Raw genomic sequence first — 27,500 nt, forward strand, 5'->3', positions numbered from 1 at the left:
TGCCAGTCATTACGCATTGCTGCGTGCGCGTGTCCATGTGCGTGTCCGCATCCGTCTGTGTGCGTAGCGCTTACGCGTGTGCGGTCTGTGCGTGTGTCTGTGTGTGTCTCGTACGTGTGTTTGCATGTGTGCGCAGCATGCGTCTGTCTGTGTGCGGTGTGTGTGTGTGTCCGCATGTGTGTGCGGTTCATGTGTGTGTCTGCATCCGTCTGTGTGTGTGCGCTTATGCAGTGTGTGTGTCTGCGTGTGTCTGTGTGCGTGTGCGTCTGGCGTGCGTGCGTCCGTGTCTGCATGTGTGCGCGCGGTCTATGCGTGTCTGCATCGTCTGTGTGTGTGCGCGCTATGTGTGTGTCTGTGTGTGTGTGTCTGTGTGTGTGTCTGCATGTGTGCTCTTCTGTACGTGCGTGCGCAGTACGTGTCCAGTCCTGCGTCTCCTGTACGTGCTGGGTTCATGTGTGTCTGCATCCGTCTGCGTGTGCGCGCTTTGCGCAGGTAAACCTGTGTGTGCGTGTTTGCACCGTGCGTGCGCCTGCGTGCATGTGTCTGTCTATGTGCGTGTGCGCGTTTATGTGTGCTGCATCTGCTGTGTGTGTGTTTATGCTGTGTGTCTGGTGTGTGTGTGTGTGTGTCTGTGTGTGTGTGTTTGTGTGCATGTGTCTGTCTATGTGTGTCTGCGTCTGCATGTGTGTGCGTTTGCGTGTGTGTGTCTGTGTGTGTCTGCATGTGTGTTTGCATGTGTGTGCGTATGCATGTGTCTGTCTGTGTCTGCCTGTGTGTGTGTGTGTGTGTGTGTGTGCGTTTATGTGTGTCTGTGTGTGTGTCTGTGTGTGTCTGCATGTGTGTTTGCATGTGTGTGCGTATGCATGTGTCTGTCTGTGTCTGCCTGTGTGTGTGTGTGGGTGTGTGTGTGCGTTTGCGTGTGTGTGTCTGTGTGTGTGTCTGTGTGTGTGTCTGCATGTGTGTTTGTATGTGTGTGTGTGTGCATGTGTCTGTCTGTGTGTGTGTGTGTCTGCATGTGTGTGCGTGTCTATGTGTGTGTCTGCATCTGTCTGTGTGTGTGCGTTTGCGTGTGTGTGCGTTTGTGTGTGTGTGTGTGTGTGTGTGTGTGTGTGTCTGTGTATGTGTGTGTGTGTCTGCATGTGTGTGCGTGTCTATGTGTGTGTCTGCATCTGTCTGTGTGTGTGCGTGTGTGTGTGTGTGTGTGTGTGTGTGTGTGTGTCTGTATGTGTGTCTGTGTGTCTGTGTGTGTGTGTGTGTGTGTGTGTGTGTCTGTGTGTGTCTGCATGTGTGTTTGCATGTGTGTGCATGTGTCTGTCTGTGTCTGCCTGTGTGTGTGTGTGGGTGTGTTTGCGTGTGCATGTGTCTGTCTGTGTGTGTGCGTTTGCGTGTGTGTGTCTGTGTGTGTGCGTGTGTGTGTGTGTGTGTGTGTCTGCATGTGTGTGCGTGTCTATGTGTGTGTCTGCATCTGTCTGTGTGTGTGCGTTTGCGTGTGTGTGTGTGTGTGTGTGTGTGTGTGTGTGTTCATATACGTGGGCTGGTGTCTGGAGCGACGATGATGATGCCGTGCTCTGCAGCTGGGACCTGACTGCCAGCTTTGGTGATGAAGTTCTGCTCCGTACACGTCAGACCTACACACACACACACACACACACACACACACACACACACACACACACACACACACCTTATTTTAAGATAGTTAAATCGTACTGCTTGTCTCGTCAAAGATAACTGATCACTTTGCATCAGAAGGTAGCTGGTTCTTATTGCCAATAAATCTGGTGAAAACTGACTTTTCTTTAAATTAATTCATTTCTCAGGCCGCCCACTCACCTGAGAGCCAGTACATGACGGGACATTTGTCTGTCTCGGCCTTGGGAGGCAGGTAGACCGCAAACTTCATCTTACACCTGAGCTCAGTGCTGCACGGAGGAAAACACAACTTACACATACATCCGTAACCATAGAGACAAAACTGGTTCTCAAGCTTTTCACACTAATGTTCCCCCCTTTTTGAACTGTGTTTTTAAGCCATGTGTACCACCCCCTAACCAGTCTAGTACAGCGATGTCAGCGAGAGATTTGGACAACATTTAAATGCTGATGAAGAAAGGAGACAAAAACTTGGAAAAAGACGATAGAAAGAAGGAAGGAAGGGAGGCAAGAATAGGGCGACAGAAGAGACAAAAAAATTCAAATAAGCGACAAAAACCTTCAAAAAAAAGGTGACAAATTTCAAAAACTGCCACAAAAACTAAGAAAAAAAGAAGAAGTAGTAAAAGCAGAAGTAACTACAGCCTTGGAACTAGAACTGTACCCCCTGCAGTCCTCCAGAGTACCCCTAGGGGGACACGTACCCCCTGCAGTCCTCCAGAGTACCCCTAGGGGGACACGTACCCCCTGCAGTCCTCCAGAGGACCCCTAGGGGGACATGCACCCCCTGTAGTCCTCCAGAGGACCCCTAGGGGGACACGTACCACCTGTAGTCCTCCAGAGGACCCCTAGGGGGACACGTACCCCTGTAGTCCTCCAGAGGACCCCTAGGGGGACACGTACCCCCTGCAGTCCTCCAGAGTACCCCTAGGGGGACACGTACCCCCTGCAGTCCTCCAGAGGACCCCTAGGGGGACATGCACCCCCTGTAGTCCTCCAGAGGACCCCTAGGGGGACACGTACCACCTGTAGTCCTCCAGAGGACCCCTAGAGGGGGACACTGACCCTGTACTGCATCCTCCGAGTACCCCTAGGGGGACACGTACCACCTGCTGTCCTCCAGAGTACCCCTAGGGGGACACGTACCACCTGCTGTCCTCCAGAGTACCCCTAGGGGGACACGTACCACCTGCTGTCCTCCAGAGTACCCCTAGGGGGACACGTACCCCCTGCAGTCCTCCAGAGGACCCCTAGGGGGACATGTACCCCCTGCAGTCCTCCAAAGTACCCCTAGGGGGACATGTACCCCCTGCAGTCCTCCAAAGTACCCCTAGGGGGACATGTACCACCTGCAGTCCTCCAAAGTACCCCTAGGGGGACATGTACCACCTGCAGTCCTCCAGAGTACCCCTAGGGGGACACGTACCACCTGCAGTCCTCCAGAGTACCCCTAGGGGGACACGTACCCACCTGCAGTCCTCCAGAGTACCCCTAGGGGGACACGTACCCCCTGCAGTCCTCCAGAGGACCCCTAGGGGGACATGTACCCCCTGCAGTCCTCCAAAGTACCCCTAGGGGGACATGTACCCCCTGCAGTCCTCCAAAGTACCCCTAGGGGGACATGTACCACCTGCAGTCCTCCAAAGTACCCCTAGGGGGACATGTACCACCTGCAGTCCTCCAGAGTACCCCTAGGGGGACACGTACCACCTGCAGTCCTCCAGAGTACCCCTAGGGGGACACGTACCACCTGCAGTCCTCCAGAGTACCCCTAGGGGGACATGTACCCCCTGCTGTCCTCTAAAGTACCCCTAGGGGGACATGCACCCCCTGCAGTCCTCCAAAGTACCCCTAGGGGGACATGCATCCCCTGAGGTCCTCTAAAGTACCTCTAGGGGGACATGTACCACCTGCAGTCCTCCAGAGTACCCCTAGGGGGACACGTACCCCCTGCAGTCCTCTAAAGTACCCCTAGGGGGACACGTACCCCCTGCTGTCCTCCAGAGTACCCCTAGGGGGACACGTACCCCCTGCAGTCCTCTAAAGTACCCCTAGGGGGACACGTACCCCCTGCTGTCCTCCAAAGTACCCCTAGGGGGACACGTACCCCCTGCTGTCCTCCAAAGTACCCCTAGGGGGACATGTACCCCCTGCTGTCCTCCAGAGTGCCCCTAGGGGACACACGCCCCCTGCAGTCCTCTAAAGTACCCCTAGGGGGACACGTACCCCCTGCAGTCCTCCAAAGTACCCCTAGGGGGACATGTACCCCCTGCAGTCCTCCAAAGTACCCCTAGGGGGACATGTACCCCCTGCAGTCCTCCAGAGTACCCCTAGGGGGACATGTACCACCTGCAGTCCTCCAGAGTACCCCTAGGGGGAGATGTACCACCTGCAGTCCTCCAGAGTACACCTAGGGGGACACGTACCACCTGCTGTCCTCCAGAGTACCCCTAGGGGAACATGTACCCCCTGCAGTCCTCCAGAGTACCCCTAGGGGGACACGTACCACCTGCTGTCCTCCAGAGTACCCCTAGGGGGACACGTACCCCCTGCAGTCCTCCAGAGGACCCCTAGGGGGACATGTACCCCCTGCAGTCCTCCAAAGTACCCCTAGGGGGACATGTACCCCCTGCAGTCCTCCAAAGTACCCCTAGGGGGACATGTACCACCTGCAGTCCTCCAGAGGACCCCTAGGGGGACATGTACCCCCTGCAGTCCTCCAAAGTACCCCTAGGGGGACATGTACCACCTGCAGTCCTCCAGAGTACCCCTAGGGGGACATGTACCACCTGCAGTCCTCCAGAGTACCCCTAGGGGGACACGTACCCCCTGCAGTCCTCCAGAGTACCCCTAGGGGGACACGTACCCCCTGCAGTCATCCAGACCTAGGGGGACACGTACCCCCTGCTGTCCTCCAGAGTACCCCTAGGGGGACACGTACCCCCTGCAGTCCTCCAGAGTACCCCTAGGGGGACACGTACAACCTGCAGTCCTCCAGAGTACCCCTAGGGGGACATGTACCACCTGCAGTCCTCCAGAGTACCCCTAGGGGGACACATACCCCCTGCAGTCCTCCAGAGTACCCCTAGGGGGACACGTACCCCCTGCAGTCATCCAGACCTAGGGGGAGCGCACCCTGCTGTCCTCCAGAGTACCCCTAGGGGGACACTGCACCCTGGCCCTCCAGAGTACCCCTAGGGGGACACGTGTAAACCTGCAGTCCTCCAGAGTACCCCTTAGGGGGACACGCATACACCCTGCAGTCCTCCAGAGTACCCCCTAGGGGGACATGTACCCCTGCTGTCCTCTAAAGTACCCCTAGGGGGACATGCACCCCTGCAGTCCTCCAAAGTACCCCTAGGGGGACATGCATCCCCCTGAGGTCCCTCTAAAGTACCTCTAGGGGGACATGTACCACCTGCAGTCCTCCAGAGGTACCCCCTAGGGGGACACGTACACCCTGCAGTCCTCTAAAGCACCCCCTTAGGGGGACACGCACCCTGCCTCCTCCAAAGTACCCCTAGGGGACACTGCACCCTGCTGTCCCTCCAAGTACCCCCTAGGGGGACACGTATCCCCCTGCTGTCCTCCAGAGTACCCCTAAGGGGCACATGCACCCTGCAGTCCTCTAAAGTGCACCCCTAGGGGGCACGTACCCCTGCTGTCCTCCAAAGTACCCCTAGGGGGACACGTACCCCCTGCTGTCCTCCAAAGTACCCCTAGGGGGACATGTACCCCCTGCTGTCCTCCAGAGTACCCCTAGGGGGACACGTACCCCCTGCAGTCCTCTAAAGTACCCCTAGGGGGACACGTACCCCCTGCAGTCCTCCAAAGTACCCCTAGGGGGACATGTACCCCCTGCAGTCCTCCAAAGTACCCCTAGGGGGACATGTACCACCTGCAGTCCTCCAGAGTACCCCTAGGGGGACATGTACCCCCTGCAATCCTCCAAAGTACCCCTAGGGGGACATGTACCACCTGCAGTCCTCCAGAGTACCCCTAGGGGGACATGTACCACCTGCAGTCCTCCAGAGTACCCCTAGGGGGACATGTACCACCTGCAGTCCTCCAGAGTACCCCTAGGGGGACACATACCCCCTGCAGTCCTCCAGAGTACCCCTAGGGGGACACGTACCCCCTGCAGTCCTCCAGACCTAGGGGGACACGTACCCCCTGCTGTCCTCCAGAGTACCCCTAGGGGGACACGTACCCCCTGCAGTCCTCCAGAGTACCCCTAAAGGGACACGTACAACCTGCAGTCCTCCAGAGTACCCTTAGGGGGACACTCCCCTGCAGTCCTCCAGAGTACCCCTAGTCTCTAAAACCCCTAGGGGACATACCCCCCTGCAGTCCTCCAGTAAGTACCCCTAGGGGACATGCATCCCCTGAGGTCCTCTCCAGTACCTCTAGGGGGACATGTGACTCCTGCAGTCCTCCAGAGTACCCCCTAGGGGACACGCACCCTGCAGTCCCTCCAGAGTACCCCTTAGGGGACACGTACCCCTGCAGTCCTCCAGAGTACCCCTAGGGGGACACGTACACCTGCAGTCCTCCAGAGTACCCCTAGGGGGACACTGCACCACCTGCAGTCCTCCAGAGTACCCCTAGGGGAGGACACTCACTCCCTCAGTCCTCCAGAGTACCCCTAGGGGAACGTACCACCTGCAGTCCTCCAGAGTACCCCTAGGGGGACACGTACCACCTGCAGTCCTCCAGAGTACCCCTAGGGGGACACGTACCACCTGCAGTCCTCCAGAGGACCCCTAGGGGGACACGTACCCCCTGCTGTCCTCCAGAGGACCCCTAGGGGGACATCTACCCCCTGCAGTCCTCCAGAGGACCCCTAGGGGGACATCTACCCCCTGCAGTCCTCCAGAGTACCCCTAGGGGGACATCTACCCCCTGCAGTCCTCCAGAGTACCCCTAGGTAAGCAACAACTTAACTTGGTGCAGAAAAGGCCCAAAATGTTGCAGGAAATGGATCAGTGCTGCTCCAGACCTGATCCCTACCTTATCCCAGGTGTGTTTAAGGGTCACCTGTTGGGCCCACGCTGAAGGTTCGGCTGAGATCTCACCTTTCGTGTTCGAACACCTTCTGGAAGCCGCCAGCGCACTTGTTGGAGGAGACCTGTGTGAGAGCCATGCTGACCTGTGGACAGAGACTGTCATTAGGGCGGGGGCCATGTGCTGCTGTCCCGATTAGAGAGAGACAGAGAGAGAGAGACAGAGAGAGAGACAGAGAGAGAGAGAGAGACAGAGAGAGAGACAGAGAGACAGAGAGAGAGAGAGACAGAGAGAGGACAGAGAGAGAGAGAAGAAAGAAGAGAGGACAGAGAGAGAAGAGACAAGAGAGAGAGAGAGAAGAGACAGAGAGAAGAGAGAGAGAGAGAGACAGGAGAGAGAGAGAGACAGAGAGACAGAGAGAGCAGAGACAGAGAGAGAGAGAGAGACAGAGAGAGAGAGGAGAGACAGAGAGAGACAGAGAGAGAGAGAGAGAGAGAGACAGACGAGAGAAAGAGAGAGACAGAGAGAAAGAGAGAGGACAGAGAGAGAGACAGAGAGAGAGAGAGAGACAGAGAGAGAGACAGAGAGAGAGAGCGAGAAAGAGAGAGAGAGAAACACAGAGATAGAGAGAAACAGAGGGAGAGAGACAGACAGAGAGAGACATAGACAGAGAGCGAGAGAGAGACAGCGAGAGAGAGAGACAGAGACAGACAGAGAGAGAGAGAGAGAGACAGCGAGAGAAAGAGAGAGAGAGACAGACAGAGAGAGAAAGAGAGAGACAGCGAGAGAAAGAGAGAGAGAGACAGACAGAGAGAAAAAGAGAGAGACAGCGAGAGAAAGAGAGAGAGACAGACAGAGAGAGAAAGAGAGAGACAGCGAGAGAAAGAGAGAGAGAACGAGAGAGAGAGACAGAGAGAGAGAGAGACAGAGAGAGTTTGGGACGATATGCTTTTGTCCCGATTGGATTCTATGACGATACGTGGGTTAGGGGTTTGTATTGCGATTTCCATTTTGGCTCACAACACTCACTCACTCACAACATGCTAACCGGCAACATAGGATTCCATTCACTACGCTAAGCTAAGCTAGCATTTGCATTTTTGCACACCTATCTAAATCTAAGGGAGACAGTAATTAACCCTATTTCAACAAACAGTCACATGTTCCTTTAACAGTTTTTCATCAAAAAAATAAAATCAACTCGAAACCGATTATCAAAATAGTTAAAGATTGATTTAACAGTTGATAAGTAATCTTCGCAGCTTTAGATTAAACTTTGAGATATAGTGTCAGATGTACACTCCGGTTATTTTGGGACCAAAAGGTGAAGCATTGCATTGTGGAATCTCTTAATACAAAGCCCTGCACGTAGAGAGACCGATTCACAATGCTTACATTGTACAATTAAGACTTTAATCAAACTAAATAGGAATATACATAGTGCCCTAGGTAAAAATCGATATGATTATCTCTTCCACAAGCAGATAAATACATTTTAAGGAGATTTAAGTAGACTTTTTTAAAAAGGCAGTTTGAACTCACACGTGCACTTGACTTCACAGTCCTACTCCCAACCATCCAGACTCTCTTCTACCCACCCTACTGTGCAATATTTAACATTTAATATTTAATACTTTTGATAATAATCGACAATTCTGTACAATTCCATTACAGTGCAATACCATTACTTCACACTGCATTTCACACTGTACATAAAAAATATATCTATCTTTATATATGTATATAGCTCTCAGAAATGTGCACTGAAAAGGAGTTGCTTTTAATATCGTTGTACATGTGTATAATGACAATAAAAGGCATCGTATTCTATTCTAGTTTGTAGTGTATGTTTTAGGTGATAACATTACCTGTGAATTAAGAGCACGTGTGTGAGTATACTAGGTAATTCGGCACAGCTGTATTCTCTATTGACCATACATGTGGACACCTTACAGCTGCTGCATGTAAAAATAGCCCCCCTTTAATATGGTGTACTAAATACCACTACAAAGGACGTTGACGTCAGTGGCAGCGACCACATTGACGAACGTAAAAACACGACTATTAATTCATATTGCGTTTTGCAAGATGCATTATTCATGTGCCGAATTGCCCAGAACACCTGTCCAAAGTCGGAACACGTACCAATATCGTCTCAACACCTTGTGTACTTAATTTATACGGAAACGAAAGATAAATAGGTCGCTTTATGTGTGGAGTCTGGCGCAAAGGGTCCCATCGGAGGGCGTGCAGGGATTAGCAAGTTAAGTTAGCTCGTGCAGTGTTAGCTGCTATTTACAAGTGTCTGCTTAAAGTTAAAATCACTTTATAACTTGTTACAAAGTAAACAAGCAAACTGGAAGCACACGTCTTCACGTGCATACCTTATTAAACCGCAGTGTTGGCTGAAACTTCGTGCTCAACTGGCTTGCTAATTTCCCAGCGCCGGGTTTGTGTGCAGTCCAGAAGTCCAACGTCAGTTACGTCAGGGTGAACGCAGTGACGTCACGGACGCCTTGCTCTCCACCATCCACGCTCTACGTCGGCGACGTAACGCGGACGTTCTTACGCTAGATGGCGGTGGTGTTCTATTAGATTAGAACAATACATGACTGTAGTATATTAACATATTAAAAATACAGTATATTTATGCTGTTTTAAAAAAATTAATTAATCATGATTTTGAGAAAGAATTTAAAATAATTTTAAGAATAAAGTAAGAATATTTTCAGAATAAAATCTGAATATTTTCAGAATAAAATCAGTATATTTTCAGAATAAAATTAGAATATTTTCAGAATATTTTCAGAATATCTTCAGAATAAAATTTGAATATTTTCAGAATATTTTCAGAATAAAATCAGAATATTTTCAGAATAAAATCAGTATATTTTCAGAATAAAATCAGTATATTTTCAGAAAAAAATCAGAAAATTTTCAGAATAAAATCAGAATATCTTCAGAATAAATTCTGAATATTTTCAGAATAAAATCAAAATATTTTCAGAGGCTTTTATTCATTAATTTAATTAGTTCATTTATTTATTTAGGGTTAGATTATAATTTACAAGCACAAAAACAAGTAGGCTGAATGTTTGAATTTGACCAATTAATAACAGCAATTTTGCACACTGCATGCACATGTTTAAAAGGAATAGTTTTTTGTTAAACTTTTATATTAGTACTTGTGTTTTGATATTTGTTTTTGATTTTTCTATCTATCTAGGTCTCTCCAAAAGAAAATACAAATAAAGATGTCTAATATACCAACCATCTGAACCTGTTTATAGGTGGCTGTCCTCAAACGTCATCCCCTGTAACCATTGGCAACCACTTTCTCAAAAGAAGGAGCCCACTTTGTGTGGAGGAGGAAAATTGACTGACTGTCCTCCTCCTGTAAAACAGCCTAATTTCTCTCGAATAAAGTCTCTCTCTCTCTCTCTCTCTCTTTCTCTCTCTCTCTCTCTCTTCTCTCTCTCTCTCTGTCTCTCTCTCTGTCTCTCTCTCAAAGTCTCTCTCTGTCTCTCTCTCACTCTGTCTCTCTCTCTCCCTCTCTCTAACTGTCTCTCTCTCTCTCTCTCTGTGTCTCTCTCTCCATCCCTCTCTCTCTCTCTCTCTTGTCTCTCTCTCTCTCTCTCTGTGTCTCTTCTTTTTGTCTCTCTCTCTCTGTGTCTCTCTCTCTCTGTGTCTCTCTCTCTTTCTCTCTGTGTCTCTCTCTCTCTCTCTGTGTGTCTCTCTCTCTCTCTGTGTCTCTCTCTCTCTCTCTCTGTCTCTCTCTCTCTCTGTGTCTCTCTCTCTCTCTGACTCTCTCTCTCTCTCTCTCTGTGTCTCTCTCTCTCTCTGTGTGTCTCTCTCTCTCTCTGTGTCTCTCTCTCTCTCTCTGTGTGTCTCTGTCTGTGTCTCTCTCTCTCTCTGTGTGTCTCTCTCTCTCTCCCTCTCTCTGACTCTCTCTCTCTCTCTCTCTCTCTCTCTCTCTGACTCTCCCTCAGAGAGAGGGAGAGTTGTCCTCAGTGTAGGTAGTAAAGCCTGGTATATGTTTTTTCAAATTGTGTCTTCATATTTGGGACATGCATACATAAGAAATGTAATTCTGTCAAAGTCACAATGTTTTGAATAAAGTTGTGATATTTTTTTTTAAAGAAATACTGTAAGTCAGAAATGCACGAAACAAAAAAGAGTTGTAACTTTTGTAATATAATAACTTTATAGTCTTAACATCGTATGACTTTATAACTCCTCTGATGTCTTTTGATGTTAGTGTGACATGAGAACACATGCAGCCTGCAGTTCGTACCGCTTTTCTACGGTGGCCCTGAGAGGCCACAGCACGCAACGATAAGACAACACATGCAAATAGCCCACACCACAACGTAAGTGTTTCCAGGGGACACTTTTAAGTGACGCACACGTGCCTCAACCATTGGCGTTTTCCGGTATACATAGACAGACCAACAACAGGGCAATTTTAACAATTTTCGCCATTTTATTCATCACTAAATTCACTTCTGAGTACGTTTTAGGCGAGAAATGAACTCTTTCGATTTCAAATATAGGCAGTCTTGCGAAAATTGTTGCCGAAATGACAATTTCCTTCAAAGTTTTCGGAATTGAGTAGCTCCATAAAGTGACGCGACAGCTCAGACAGTCATGCTCAGAGACCCCGCTCTTAAATCTTATCATTGCGTATTGTAGTTTATTTACATGTGTTGTCTTATGTGCATTGTGTTTATTATATGTTGTCTTATCGTTATGTATTTAGTTTATTTACATTGTTAAGCATGCTTTGTAGTTTATTTATATGTTGTCTTATCGTTTTATTGTTTTATTAGTTTTATATTAGTTTATATATTGTCTTATCAATTGTGTTTTTTAATGTGTTGTCTTATCGATGTTAGTTTATTTACTGTTTGTTGCTATGATTGTAGTTTATTTACATGTGTTGTCTTACGCGTATTGTAGTTATTTACAGTTGTCTTAACGTTGCGTTGTGTTTATTTATTATGCTATTTTATTTATGTGTTGTTTATCTATTGTAGTTTATTTACATGTGTGTTCTATCTTTGTAGTTTATTTATTGTTGTCTATACGCTATTTTTATTTTCTATCCATTATAGTTTATTTATTTTTTATCTTAATTGTGGTTATTACATGTTGTTTATCTTATAATTTGTATTAATGTGGTATATGTGTTTTATCGATTTGTTTATTTAAGGGTCTATTATTTTATTATTTATGTGTGTTATCTTTATTTATTATAATCTCGCCGTGTTATAGTTTATTTACATGTGTTGTCTTATCGTTGCGTATTGTAGTTTATTTACATGTGTTGTCTTATCGTTGCGTATTATAGTTTATTTACATGTGTTTTCTTATCGTTGCGTATTGTAGTTTATTTACATGTGTTTTCTTATCGTTGCGTATTATAGTTTATTTACATGTGTTTTCTTATCGTGAAGTTTATTTACATGTCTATGTGATGTAGTTTATTTACATGTGTTCTTATCATTGCATTATAGTTTATTTACATGGGTTTTCTTATCGCTATAATAATGTTCTCTTATCGCTATTATAGTTTATTTACATGTGTTTTCTTATCGTTGCGTATTGTAGTTTATTTACATGTGTTGTCTTATCGTTGCGTATTGTAGTTTATTTACATGTGTTGTCTTATCGTTGCGTATTATAGTTTATTTACATGTGTTGTCTTATCGTTGCGTATTTTAGTTTATTTACATGTGTTGTCTTATCGCGTATTGTAGTTTATTATTCATGTGTTGTCTTATCGCTATGCAATATTTTTTATTTACATGTGTTTCTCTTATCGCTATGCATTGTAGTTTATTTTACATGGCCTTATCTATGTATTATATCATTTACATGTGTTGTCTTATCGCTATGCATTGTGTTTATTTACATGTGTTGCCCCATTCGCTATTTAAGCTATACATGTTGGTTCTTATCGCTGTATTGTAGTTGATTATTACATGTGTCTTATTGTTGCACATAGTTTATTTACATGTGTTTTCTTATCGTTGCGTATTGTTTATTTACATGTGTTTTCTTATCGTTGCGTATTGTAGTTTATTTACATGTGTTGTCTTATCGTTGCGTATTATAGTTTATTTACATGTGTTGTCCTAGCATTGTAGTTTATTTACATGTTGTTATTTGTGTTTATTTTACTCTTATCTAATATGCATAGTTTATTTACATGTGTTGTCTTATCGTTGCGTATTATAGTTTATTTACATGGGTTGTCTTATCGTTGCATATTGTAGTTTATTTACATGTGTTGTCTTATCGTTGCGTATTATAGTTTATTTACATGTGTTGTCTTATCGTTGCGTATTGTGGTTTATTTACATGTGTTGTTTTATTGTTGCGTGCAGTAGTTTATTTGCATGTGTTGTCTTATTGTTGCGTGCTGTGGCCTCTCTGGGCCACCGTACTTTCCTCTATTATTACAACACGACCTTTCCTCAAACAGGACTAACTTATTCTGGAGCTGGAAAGTGACCATCTTTTTATACTTTGCTTCATCTTTATGAAGATGAATTTAATATAATTCCCCCTTTTCTTATTATAAAACAAATTAATATAAATAAGATGAGGATCCCTGGGGTAAATGTCCTATCTGAATATTTATAAATGTGAGAAAGAAGGAAAGGTTAGAAAAAAAAAATAACCAAAAAAAATAAACATAAATATATATTTATATGAGGTATATATATATATAAATATATATGTATATATATATATTATATGGTATATAGATTATATATATATATATACATATATATATGGATATATATGAATACAGGAAGGGAGGGGAACAACAAAGTAAAATAGGAGAGGTTTGGGCAACTGTACACACCACACACACACACACACACACGACACAACACAACACACAACACAACAAACACATTCACATCACACTAATAATACACACAGAGACATACACACACACAATAATACACAGAGATTACTATACACAATAGAGGTATTACATATTAATATCATTACGCCATATTAATACGTTTTATCATTGAAAGAGATATGAATATTGACAGATTAATAGAGATGACACACACTATCATTATTAATATTGAGGACATTACCATATTAATATACATACTTACTAATAATAATATGCATTATTATTACACATTATAATATCATACATGGATATAACAGTTGTATCATACATTAATACGAATTACTCACATTAATAATATTAATAATATTGACATAGATATACACATATTAATATCATTACACACGACAATATTTAGGATATATCACGTTTACGTACTTTTATTTACAGAGATACGCAATATAGAATACACAGGATACTATTGAATATCATTAGAGGATTACTATCATTAATAATAATATGAACATACGATTGATAATATCATTATCATCACAGAGATATTATCATATAATAATATCATACGAATAATATTATTAATATTATCATTATACGATTATTATTATTAGAGATACGCATTAATATATCATTATCATTATTATTTATTATCATTAATATACGAACATTTTATTATTATTATCATTATGAATTTTAATAATAGAGATTATTACATTTAATAATACCATACGATTTAAATGGCCAATAATATTAAGATACTAATATCATTATCATCAATATTGACAGAGATTATCATTATTAATAATATTAGAGGGATATTGAATATCATTACTACTATTACGTATCACACTATCATCATTACTACTGTATCATCAATACTATACGATTGTGAGGTGAAATCATCAAACAGGACATTATTTCATTAGATATCGCATACATGACATTATCATTGTTATTATTATTAATACGAGACACATTTATCATCATTTACTAATATCAATAATATCAATAATGCTTAATAGACAGATTACGAAATGTCCATAAACAGATTAATATCATTAGATATGCATTACTATATCATTAATACCAGTTACTAATATCATTACAACAGATACTAATAATATCATCATTTACACAAACATACATGATAATAGACAGATACCATTATACTATCATTAATATCATTATCATTTCAACCATTATTACATTAATTATAACATTATAACATTAAATTAATCTATCATCATCAATGCACTGATTAATATAATAACAATAATATAATATAATATAATAAGATAAAACATTAACTACCAAACAACAACTTACTAAATAATATACTAGAAGAAGATATTACACATAATAATATTAATTATATAATACTAAAATAACAAAATAAAAATAAAACAATAATAATAATATAATAACATAATAAAATCATCATATAACAACACACTAGATTATCAATAAAGACAGATTATAGATTATATACATCATTAAATATACATAATCAATAATAACAATTTATATATATATTTATTATATACCAATAATACCAATAACATACAGATATAAACCATTAATAATACTATCATCATATCAATAATAAGCATACAATAATACCATTATCAGGAAGATAATATATCAACTGTACAATTATAATACTCATAAATTAATATAATTATATATATCATATCAATAAGATAATGATTTTATATCAATACGTATATCAATAATACCACATCAATAGACAGATTATCATTAGATAATATTAGCAAGCATTGATATACCAACAATAACAGATAAGCATTTACACACACTATATCAATAATATATCAATAATACATCATCATCATCATCATCATCATCAATATGAGATTACTAGAAGCAACAATCACCATCATCAATACCAAACAAGAATACCAATTAATAGAGACAATAACACCTATCATCATACCATCATCACCACAGAGACAATACACACACTATCATCAGGACACAGATTACCAAGCCAATCAGGCCTCTGGCGGATGCCGTTTGAACCAATCAGGCCTTCTGCGTTACCGCGATGTCGTTTAAACCAACTGCCTTCTGTGTCATGATGCCATTTGAACCAACTGCCTCTCGAGCCGCGATGTCACGAAACCAACTGCCTCTGACAAGTGATGTCATGTTTGAACCAATCAGTTCTCTGAGTCATGATGCCGCGTTTGAACCAATCAGTTCTCTCGTCATGATGTCGTTTGAAACCAACCGTTCCTTCCTCTGTGCCGCGATGCCGTTTGAACCAACTGCCTCTGTGTCAAGCGATGTCAAAGCCGAACCAATCGAAAATTCTTCTGTGCCGCTGTTTGAACCAACTGCCCTGTGTCATGATGTTGCCGAACCAACTGCCGATGAACTAACGTCTCTGTGTCATGATACGAACCACCAGCCTTCTGTGTTGCTGTCTGTTTGAAACCAATTGCCCCTTCTGAGCCGCGGATGTTCGGTGATGAACCAACTGAAATTCTTCTGCCGCGATGAAACCAACTGGCCTTTCTGTGCCGGCGATGTTTGCCGAACTTAATTCTGTGTCATGATAAGCCGTTTGAACCACCAGCCTTCTGTGTCATGTTTAAGAACCAATCAGTTCTGTGTGTCAAGCGAACCACCGCTCCCGGAGTCATGATGTCATATTTGAACCACCGTGTCTTCTGTGTCATGTTTGAACCAACTGCTCCTCTTCTGTGCTCAAGCGATGTCAAGCCGAACCACCGTCATGATGTCATATTTGAACCACCGTTCTCTGTGCCGCGATGTCGTTATCGAACCAACTCTCTGTGACCATATGTCATGTTTGAACCAATCAGGCTCCTCTCTGTGTCATGATGTCGTTTGAACCAATCGGCTTCTCTCTGCGTCCTGTTTCCAGGACCCGCAGCTCCTGGACCTGGTCCCTGATAAAGGTCCCGTCTCCGGGAACCAGACCGACCATCAGAGGAGCGCCAGCCGCCGACGGACAGAGTCTGACCTCAGGGCCTACCGAACCCCCAGCCCTGCTACATGTGAGTACTACTACTAGTACTACGGCCCCGCCTGCCACGTGAGAGTACTACTACTACTACTGGCCCCAGCCCTCATGTATATACCACTACTAGTACTACGCCCCCAGCCTGCTCACATGTGAGTACCACTACCAGCACCACCAGCCCCAGCCCTGCTACGAGTACTACTACTAGTACTACTGACCCCAGCCCTGCTAAGCACTACTACTAGCACCACTGGCCCCACCCCACCACCACCTCACACTACTACTATACTACAGGCCCCCAGCCCCGCTACTTACTACTAGCTAGTACTATGGCCCCAGCCCTGCTACATGTGAGTACTACTACTAGTACTACGGCCCCAGCCCCGTTACGTGTGCACTACCACTACCTACTCTGGGCCCCCCCCTGCTAGGAAGTACTACTACTAGTACTACTACTAGTACTACTGTACTACTACCACTACAGTTACACAGTATTGCCTGTAGAACTAAACAACTTCATTCATTAATTTCTGACCCACAACAAAAATAATCTGACATTTTAACATCCTTCCATTTCTCCTCTCCCTCCCCTCCCTCCTTTTGCTCCCTTTGTTCTCTCTTGTTTCCCCTTTGTCTCCTTTTTCCCTTCACCTCTTCCTCTCCTTGTTTCCCCTCACCTCCTTCTTTCCTTGTCTCCTCTCCTTATCCCCTCACTCTTCTCCTTGTCTCCTCACCTTGTCTCCTCCTTTCCTTATATTTCCTCGCTCCTCTCCCTCCCTCCTCTCCTTGTCTCCTCCTTGTGGTCCCTCCTCCCTCATCCCTCCTCCTTTGTCTCCTGGCCTCCTCTTTCTCGCCTCTCTCACCCTCATCTCCTGTCCCTTGTCTCCCTCTCCTCCTCTCCTCGTCTCCTGTCCTTTGTTTCCTCTTCTCCTCTTCTCCTCTCCTTGTCTCCTCTCCTTGTCTCCTCTCCTTATTTCCTCACTCCTCTCCTCCCTCCTCTCCTTGTCTCCTCTCCTTGTCTCCTCGCCTCCTCTCCTCATCCCCTCTCCTTTGTCTCCTGGCCTCCTCTTCTCGCCTTCTCACCTCATCTCCTGTCCTTGTCTCCTCTCCTCCTCTCCTCGTCTCCTGTCCTTGTCTCCTCTTCTCCTCTTCTCGCTTCCTCCTCTCCTTGTCTCCTCTCCTCGTCTCCTCTCCTTGCCTCCTGGCCTCCTCTTCTCGCCTCCTCTCCTCATCTCCTCTCCTTGTCTCCTCTCCTTACCTCCTCGCTCCTCTCCTCTCCATGTCTCCTCTCCTTGTCTCCTCTCCTCCTCTCCTCTCCTCTCCTTGTCTCCTCACCTCCTCTCCTCCTCCTCTCCCCTCTCCTCCTCTCCTCTCCTCTCCTCTCCTTGCCTCCTCTCCCTCCTGTCCTTGCCTCCTCTCCTCTCCTCTTCTTGTCTCCTCACCTCCTCTCCCTCCTCTCCTCCCCTCTCCTTGCCTCCTCTCCTCTCCTGTCCTTGCCTCCTCTCCTCTCCTCTCCTTGCCTCCTCTCCTCTCCTCTCCTTGCCTCCTCTCCTCTCCTCTCCTTGCCTCCTCTCCTTGCCTCCTCCCTCTCCTCCCTCCTCCTCTTCTCTCCTCAGTGTGGAGGAGGTGAATGATACCCAGCTGGTGTGCCAGACTGGTCCCAGCAACCAGACCGGTGGAGTAACTCTTCGGGTCCTGTTCGGTAAAGCCGAGAGAACCGTCTCCAACGTTACCTTCCGTTACCTTGACGACCCCGTCATCACCGACGCCACGCCAGCGGAGAGCTTCTACGCGTGAGAACCCGATCGTCAATAATCAATAATAATCAATAATGATCAGTCCTCTCGTAACTCAAACCGAAGCCCTGATACGGTGACCACTTCCTGTCCTCAGAGGCGGCCGTGTCGTCATGGTGACGGGCAGGAACCTGGGCGTGGTGCAGCAGCCAATCATATCTGTGTGGGTGGAGCCTGTGGCGGTCCAGAGGGTGAAACGGAGAAGACGATTGGCTCTGCTCACCGCCAAGCAGCAGCTGGTGTTCAACAGCTCCATGACAACGGTGAGATCAACCGGCCAATCACAGACGAGTTAGAGTCAGACAGGGTCAAAGGTCGTCCTGAATAATGACTCTCCACCTGTCTGTCTCGCCACCTGTCTCTCTCTCTCTCTCTCTCTCTCTCTCTCTCTACCTGTCTGTCTCTCTATCCACCTGTCTCTCTCTCCTGTCTGTCTCTCCTTTTTCTCTCTCTCCACCTGTCTGACTCTCTCTCTCTCTCCACCTCTCTCTCTATCTCCACCTGTCTGTCTCTCTCTCTCTCCACCTGTCTGTCTCTCTCTCTCTCCCTCCACCTGTCTGACTCTCCTGTCTGTCTCTCCTTTTTTCTTTTGCTCCACCTGTCTCTCTCTCTCCACCCGTCTCTCTCTCTCTTCACCTGTCTGACTCTCTCTCTCTCGCTCCACCTCTCTCTCTATCTCCACCTGTCTGTCTCTCTCTCTCTCTACCTGTCTGACTCTCTCTCTCTCCACTTCTCTCTCCACCTGTCTGTCTGTCTGTTTGACTCTCTCTCCACCTGTCTGACTCTCTCTCCACCTGTCTGTCTGTCTCTCCACCTGTCTGTCTGTCTCTCAGGTGTCAGAGCCCTGCTCTGTCCTGTCGTCCTCTCAGATGACCTGTCTGACCCCCGCGGTGACCCCAGAGGTCAAAGTGAAGGGCGTCTGGTTTCAGCTGGACAACGTCCGAGTCCACTACGAAACCATCAAGGTACCTGTCTGTCTCTCTACCTGTCTGTCTGTCTGTCAGAATATGATTTGAACCAGAACTTTTTAGACAGGTGGAGGAGGAAAAAACTCAGAGATACACTTTCAAAATGCAGAGACAGGTTTTAACTGACAGGAGGAGCAGAAAGGTCACAGTATTTATTTTATTTTTTGATTTATTTTAATTATTATTTCAGGACAATGCACATTTGATGAACATGTACAGCAGTACACTTAAAAGGGCCAGATTGTAGCCCAAGGGCTAATTTCCATCTGTAGTCCATTAGGCAGGTAGAAATTACAATCAAAAGGACAAAATATATACACTAGAAACATTTGCTATATAAAACAGGGTAAAACAGGACAAAAGAAAAGAAAAACAACAAAATTCATTAGTAAATATTAAAACAGAGACACAATTCATTAGTATGCTCTACTGAGCTCATATGGTACAGCTCTGAGCCACACCTTTACCTGGCTCTTAAAGGTGGTCCGAATGGGACATTCCCTTATAGTTGGGGGTAGTGTGTTCCATAATGCACTACCTTTAATAGATAGGGCATTATGGCTGAAAGAGGTTTTTCTAAAAGGTACCTCACAGCCCCTGTTTACAGCAGCTCTGGTGATCCGAGTCTGTCTGTATTTAATAAACTCTTACAGTGGGGGTGACGCCCAGCCATGCAGTAGGGGAGCGCGGGGCACAAAGTAACACTTTTTGGTTTTGGCTAAATATTTCTCAAACCATTCGAGTTTTACTGCCCATATTTTTATACAAGCAACATACATATCTCTGCTACAAAGGTGCACTGAAAGTTTGTTTGTAGGACCTACCGTTCTTGAACAATTCCCCCGAGAGTGGCGATCGGTGAAATGTTACAACCTGCCCCATATGCGGAGTCAGTTGTAACAGATAAGAGGGTTAGTTGTAACACTTGTTAAAAAGTTGGATTTAACACAAATAATTCAATAGCATTGTGCCATACACCTAATAAAACTGTATAAAACACGTCTTTACTAAACTCTGCATAATATAATAGTTTAATTTATGGATCTATTAAAAAATAAAAAAAAATAAAAAAATAAAATGTAAAAAATAATAATAAAAAAAATTCTCATTCTGTGGACAAAAGAAATGCAATACATAGTTGTTCACGCTGTACTTAAATACTTTCAAAATATTGGTTTTGAAACATTAATGCAAATTGAAGACTTTGTGGATTAGAAATGGCTCCTTGTGTAGTATAATTATATATATATATATATATATATAATTATAGGTGCGGCTTAGTTGTAACACCGCGTTACAACTATCCCCGCTGTGATGCGTTTACCTCAGGACCAGCTAGCACTCGCTAAGCCATGGTCACATCTTTTAAAATGGTACGATGTTTTAGCCGAGAGGACGGTGCTCAAGGCAATATAAGATTAGATACACTGACTTTCACACACTCTTTAGAAATCGAGAAATACTTCTGACCAAAAAAAATACTTTTTTGACGCCAAAACATAATTTCTTCTCTCTCTCGGAGACAACAGAAGTAAACAGAATTCCAAATTGGCTGGAACACGTCTAATGGCGATGTCATTACAGGCCCTGAAGCACAGCCACTTCTACCCTGTGCAACCACCTAAAAAACCCGTGTTACATTTAACCCCGCGTTACTTTGTGCCCCGCGCTCCCCTACTTTATAAATTAAGCATATTGAGGAAAATTTAAAAAAATTATCAAAACTCAGTAAGTTGTGTTTCTCTAAGATCTTGCAATGATGATAAGAAAAAGGTTTTTTATCTAGAGTTTTGAGCCTTATTGTACAAAGTGATGATTGTGTCTCTCTACCTGTGTGTCTCTCTCCCTGTGTGTCTCTCTACCTGTCTGTCTCTCAGGGTAAAAGCTTCACCTATTATCCCAACCCAGAGTTCTTTCCCCTGAACAGAGAAGCTCCAGATGCTCCGTATCGCTTCAAACCAGGAGGAGTGATCGCCGTGGAGGTAATGTATTTACTCAACTTGATAAAGCAGTTAAAGGGTCATTTCGGTATTTTTCAACCTGGGCCCTATGCATGCATATGTGTCTAAGTGAGTAATCTGAAAAAAAAAATTCTAATTGTAAATCTGTTGAGCGAGAATACTGCATCCTGCGATGTAACCCTACGGGACAAATGTTCAGCGTCAGTCAGCGTCCACTTGCCGCTGACACACTCAGATTATTATTCTAAGTGTCTGACAACATTATGAAAGGATCCCTACAGAGATAGACCTTTTAGTTAAAGAGTAAGATCCTTTTAGTTTAACATGAAACAGCCCCGAAATCACCATCACCAAACTCCACCAGACTCCATGTAAATAATCAGGACTTTTAGCGTGTATAGAGCCAGCATATCTCCACCAGACTCCATGTAAATAATCCGGACTTTTAGCGTGTATAGAGCCAGCATATCTCCACCAGACTCCATGTAAATAATCAGGATTTTTAGCGTGTATAGAGCCAGCATATCTCCACCAGACTCCATGTAAATAATCAGGACTTTTAGCGTGTATAGAGCCAGCATATTTCCACCAGACTCCATGTAAATAATCAGGACTTTTAGCGTGTATAGAGCCAGCATATTTCCACCAGACTCCATGTAAATAATCAGGACTTTTAGTGTGTATAGAGCCAGCATATTTCCACCAGACTCCATGTAAATAATCAGGACTTTTAGCGTGTATAGAGCCAGCATATTTCCACCAGACTCCATAATAATCAGGACTTTTGAGCGTTATAGAGCCTTTCCACCAGACTCCATGTAAATAATCAGGACTTTTAGCGTGTATAGAGCCAGCATATCTCCACATGTAAATGGGTGAATTAAGGGTTTATTTCAACCAAACCAGAGTGGTGATTGTTGGAACAGTGGAAAGATGAATCAAGACGGCTTTTGGTAGTTTTATTTAGTTTCTGTCCACTTTGAATGAAGTGTGTTTTACGATGATAAAATTACTGATTATTTACATGAAGTCTGGTGGAGATATGCTGGCTCTATACACGCTAAAAGTCCTGATTATTTACATGGAGTCTGGTGGAGATATGCTGGCTCTATACACGCTAAAAGTCCTGATTATTTACATGGAGTCTGGTGTAGTTTGGTGATGGTGATTTCGGGGCTGTTTCATGTTAAACTAAAAGGATCTTACTCTTTAACTAAAAGGTCTATCTCTGTAGGGATCCATCCCATAATGTTGTCAGACACTTAGAATAATAATCTGAGTCTGTCAGCGGCAGTGGACGCAAATTGTGACTTGTTTCTTTGACATTGGTCCAGTATTAATGGACTAATGTCAAAGATTGTTGTTCCCATCAGTCACTTAGACACAAAAACATGGGAAAATAGCGTCCAGTTTGATAAAATCACCAAAGTTACCCTTTAAAAGACAGAATAAAACATGTCTGATGTCTGTGTTTTCGGTGGCAAACCCTCAGGGTCAGCACCTGACCAGAGCCATATCGAGACAGGAAGTGACGGCTCGACTGGGAGATGGCGAGTGCGAGGTGAAAACTCTGGACAACACTCACCTGTACTGTGAACCCCCGGAGATCCAACCGCTGAGCGTGGACGACAGCAGCGAGCTGCCCTGCCTCAAGGTAACACTCGGTCACGTGTTTAACCCTTGTGTTGTCTTCACAGTCGTCCATGAACTTGTCAAAATTGAAAAATGCGCTTTGTTTGGAACTTTTTCCAACTTTTTTTTTATGTTTTGGGTGCTTTTTAAAAAAAAATGTAACCCTCTTTTCAAAGTTTTTTTTAGTCATGGTTAATAAACCTAATAAAATGACATTATACCTAATTTTTGAGTTTGAAAAAAAGCACATATAATTAATTATTTTGACTAATACAATAGTTAAGATCAGAGGATGTTGAGTGAATCACAGACTGGTTTATGTCAAAGTTTGGTCAGGATGCTGTTTTGAAACCATTTAAATTTTTTTTTTTTTCAAAAGCGATAAAATTATAGCCTGACTAGACAGCCCCACATCCAGATGTTGAGGTCTGGGAGCTCCCCATTGGTCAGGGCTCAATCCGAGGGGGCGGGATAAACGGTTGTCTTTCAGATTCTCTCTGCACGCAATAGGATAACGCTCCAACCAATCAGAGCAACGAAGAAGGTAGCGAAGCTAGTTGATAGATTAAACTTTAAACTCTGAACACATCTTCCTTTTTTAAGAATGACTTCAGTGTCGTTCTTTGTTCTTTTCTCAAAGAAAAGCTGAACTCCAAGTCTTCCAGAAGACCTCTGTTCACCAGCAGCAGCAGCAGCAGCCATAAGCCCCGCCCACCCACTCTATACACGATGTGATTGGCCTGACTAGAGTTTGGTTTTTCCAGCTCGCAAGTCAACGGAGAGTTGCTAGACCGACCCTGGCTGCAAATTACATTTGCTGCCGCTAGGGTGCGTCTAGATTTCTAGTCTAATAAAATTAAATATAACAACCAAAATTCAATGGAAGTAATCATTAACCTTATACCTGCGAAGAACATGGATGCAAGGATGTACATGATGATGCATGCATCCATGTTATTTTGGGGCAATTTGGTTGTAAGAAACCCATATTTCTTTCAAATTTGAAGCGAGGACAACCCAAGGGTTACCGGGCAGACAGAAGCCGTGGTGGAAACCGCTCCCTGTCACGGAAACCCTTTGTACTGGTGTTCGAATTCCCCGCGGTTAATTCCATTCACTGTATAGTCCCCTATAAAATACCCACAATGCACAGCTAATTTGAGCGTACATACTGTTGGCAAATGCTTTAATTCAGCCACATTTCGATTATGCCTGTACTACATGGTACAGTAGCACACCCAAGAGGATAAAAGTTCAACTTCAAACGGCACAGAATAAATTAGTCAGGTTGATTTTAAATCTCAACTATAGAGATCATGTTGGCTCTTCTGAACTTAAGAAATTGAAATGGCTGACAGTTGAAAACAGGGTGAGACAGTTGAAACTAAGATTAACAAGAAAGATTTTGTATAAGAATGAGCCAAGGTATTTTAAAGATTATTTTAAGCTTATTAGAAATTCTCATAGCTACTCAACGAGAGGTAGTGCCACAGACATAGTTCCGTGTAGATTTAAGACCTGTTCTGGGCAAAATACTTTTTTGTACATGGCGGCAATGGAATGGAACAAACTCCCAGTTGGGATTAAGTTAAGCCAGTCAGATCGTTGTTTCATGCTAATTAGATTCAATCTTTTATGTAGTCTTAAATGAATATTTATTATTACAGTGTATATATTTGTATTTATTTTGTATCTGGATGTGGTTGAGTGTACATGAGGTACCTTTTAGTCATCTGTAGCTTGCCTGGACATCTTTGTCAGACTACAACGAGGACCACAATGGAAATAAGTTTGTAACTTTCTTGTGTTATCCTCGACAGTTCTGATAAATGTACAATGTCACTGTGTTGGCATCTTGTTATGCATTTATTTCTGTTACTGTCTAATAAATCAATCAATCAATCAATGTCGGTACACGATCCGTTCTGCGCATGTGCAAAATGTTCGCGCATGCGCTGTTTTACGAGGAAATTACGACACTGCACGATCTGTTCCACGCTTCCGCTCGACAGCCTCCACAGGCAAGCTAACGTTAGTTTAGCTAACAGCTAATTGGGCTAACCGCTAGCTGAGACAGCATGTAATAACTTTAAAAGACCCTCAAAATAAAACTTGAAAATAAACGTTAACATATATAACAGCTGTTACGTCAGTTCTACTTTACTTGTGCTCATTTAAAATACAATCACTCAATATTTGTCTTTATTGTTATTACTGTAAAGTCTTAATGTAGCTGTAGCCTGCTTTTCCCATTAAGTTTGACTTAACGTTATTTTAGACTGAATTTAGCTGTCAGCTAGCGGTTAGCCGAATTAGCTGTGAGCTAAACTAACGTTAGCTTCCCGGTGGAGGCTAGCCATAGGTTAGCGTGGAACAGATCGTGCAGCTCGTATCCTCGGTAAAACAGTATTATCTCGCACATGCGCAGAACGGATCGTGCAGGCAGAACGGATCGTGCAGGCAGAACGGATCGTGTACCGACAGCATACGATGTAGCCTACATTTAACTCCCGTATCCCACAATGCAACGCGGACGTGTTTTCCCAGAGGAGGAGGAGAAGAAGAAGCAGAAGTCACTGCGAAAACTGGAAAGAAAAAACAGTGGAAATGTAACATGTGGACATATATGATATACAACCTTTTATTATTTTCCTGAGTGCTCGGTTTGTTTCAGGGAAGCATTAGAAGTATTTTAGTTTCCGGTTTGTCTACATGATGCCTCCGGCGCTTCTCCTGCCATGTTTTCAGTGTCCGAAATCTGGTTTGATCGTTCTCGATATAGTTCACTATTTAATAAACACTATAGAGGGAATAGTGAGTGAGCGAATGAGGGAACGGTTTCCAACACAGCTATTGTTTACACTGATTCCACTCGGTTTGTGGAAGACTTAGGTGTGCGTATTTGGCGGAGGGTTTAAGCTACAGTGTGTAGTTTCTGTGACCCCCCCCCCCCATGACGAATTCTAAGTAATGACAACATAACTGTTGGCTGCGTCCACATGATACAAGACTTCCATGACCGCGCACATACTTTTGAACTGCAGAAGAACTATCTCGGCTATAAGACTTTGTTTAGATAAAAAATGTCTTGTCTCTCTGTCTGTCTGTCTGTCTGTCTGTCTGTCTGTCTCCCAGGTGTTCATGGGAAACCTGAAGGTGGACCTGGGATTGGTTCAGTACGACAGCGACTCTCTGTCTGTCGTCCCATTGGCTGCTCAGATCAGTTTGGGGGCGGGAGCTGCTGTCATCATCCTGTCAGTGCTGGTCGTCATCCTCATGTACAGGTAGGTGTCTATCTGTCTGTCTGCCTGCCTGCCTGCCTGTCTTACTGTCTGTCTATCTGTCTGCCTGTCTGTCTGTCTGTCTTACTGTCTGTCTGTCTCATTGTCTGTCTGCCTGTCTGTCTTTCTGTCTGTCTCACTGTCTGTCTGTCTCATTGTCAGGCTGCCTGCCTGTCTCTCTGTCTGTCTGCCTGCCTGCCTGCCTGTCTGTCTGTCTGTATTTCTGTCTGTCTGTCTGCCTGTCTGTCTGTCTGTATTTCTGTCTGTCTGTCTGTCTGTCTGTCTGTCTGTCTGTCTGTCTGTCTGTCTGTCTGCCTGCCTGCCTGCCTGTCTGCCTGTCTGTCTGTCTGTCTGTATTTCTGTCTGTCTGTATTTCTGTCTGTCTGTCTGTCTGTCTGTCTGTCTGTCTGGGATTTATTGTATATAGAGAAATTATTGTACCTTTGTTGACGACAGCATTAACTACTGTCGGCCTCTTAATGTCCTTTCAAAATAAAACTAAGGGGTTGAAAATGATTGAACTTTGGGATTAAATCCTAAAAGTTTTAACAAAGTTTGGGCAGACAGCATGAGTTTGGAATAAGTGGCCGTTAGGAAGATGTATTTACTGACCGTGTGTGTGTGTGTGTGTGTGTGTGTGTGTGTGTGTGTGTGTGTGTGTGTGTGTGTGTGTGTGTGTGTGTGTGTGTCTGTGTCTGTGTGTGTGTCTGTGTGTGTGTAGGAGGAAGAGTAAACAGGCTCTCAGAGATTATAAGAAGGTTTTGCTGCAGTTGGAAACTCTGGAGATCAACGTGGGAGACCAGTGTCGCAAAGAGTTCACTGGTACACAAACACACACACGTTATCATTTCACTGGTACACAAACACACACACGTTATCATTTCACTGGTACACAAACACACACACGTTATCATTTCACTGGTACACAATCACACATGTTATCATTTCACTGGTACACAATCACACATGTTATCATTTCACTGGTACACAAACACACACGTTATCATTTCATTTATTAAAATGCATCGAAAATCTACAGATGGTTCAGTCTCATCCAAAATGATGCAGACTAGGGCTTGGCAATATATAAGTGTTTTCATGGTTTTAAAGTGCCCATATTATGAAAAAATCACTTTTTCTGGGATTTGGGGTGTTATTCTGTGTCTCTGGTGCTTCTACACACATACACACTTAGAATAAACCATCCATGGTGTTCTGAGTGAGATACGGTTTCTGAATGTGTCCTGCCTTCAGTCTCCTGGTGAGCTGGTCAACATCTGCACGGCTTTCTACGGCACTAGCC

The 27,500-nt window shown here is 44.1% G+C and overlaps 2 protein-coding genes across 2 annotated transcripts in view; one reads left to right on the forward strand and one right to left on the reverse strand.

The window, feature by feature from the left end:
• Positions 1-27,500, forward strand: part of plxnb3 (plexin B3) — a 197,987-nt gene that overhangs the window by 147,172 nt on the left and 23,315 nt on the right. The window contains 7 exon segments of the mRNA XM_039800788.1: positions 18,176-18,352; positions 18,453-18,618; positions 19,189-19,320; positions 21,201-21,305; positions 22,777-22,938; positions 26,052-26,200; positions 26,919-27,019. Of these exon segments, the coding sequence (XP_039656722.1) occupies positions 18,176-18,352; positions 18,453-18,618; positions 19,189-19,320; positions 21,201-21,305; positions 22,777-22,938; positions 26,052-26,200; positions 26,919-27,019 (992 nt within the window).
• On the reverse strand, positions 1,530-9,188 carry LOC120559227 (S-formylglutathione hydrolase-like; the record flags this gene model as incomplete). Its single annotated transcript, XM_039800787.1, is given in 4 exon segments — positions 1,530-1,628; positions 1,834-1,922; positions 6,729-6,802; positions 9,042-9,188. Coding segments are annotated over 3 exon segments (256 nt in total), but the record flags the coding sequence as incomplete, so codon positions are not given.

This window comes from Perca fluviatilis, chromosome 5 (assembly GCF_010015445.1).
Source record: "Perca fluviatilis chromosome 5, GENO_Pfluv_1.0, whole genome shotgun sequence".
Classification (NCBI taxonomy): domain Eukaryota; kingdom Metazoa; phylum Chordata; class Actinopteri; order Perciformes; family Percidae; genus Perca; species Perca fluviatilis.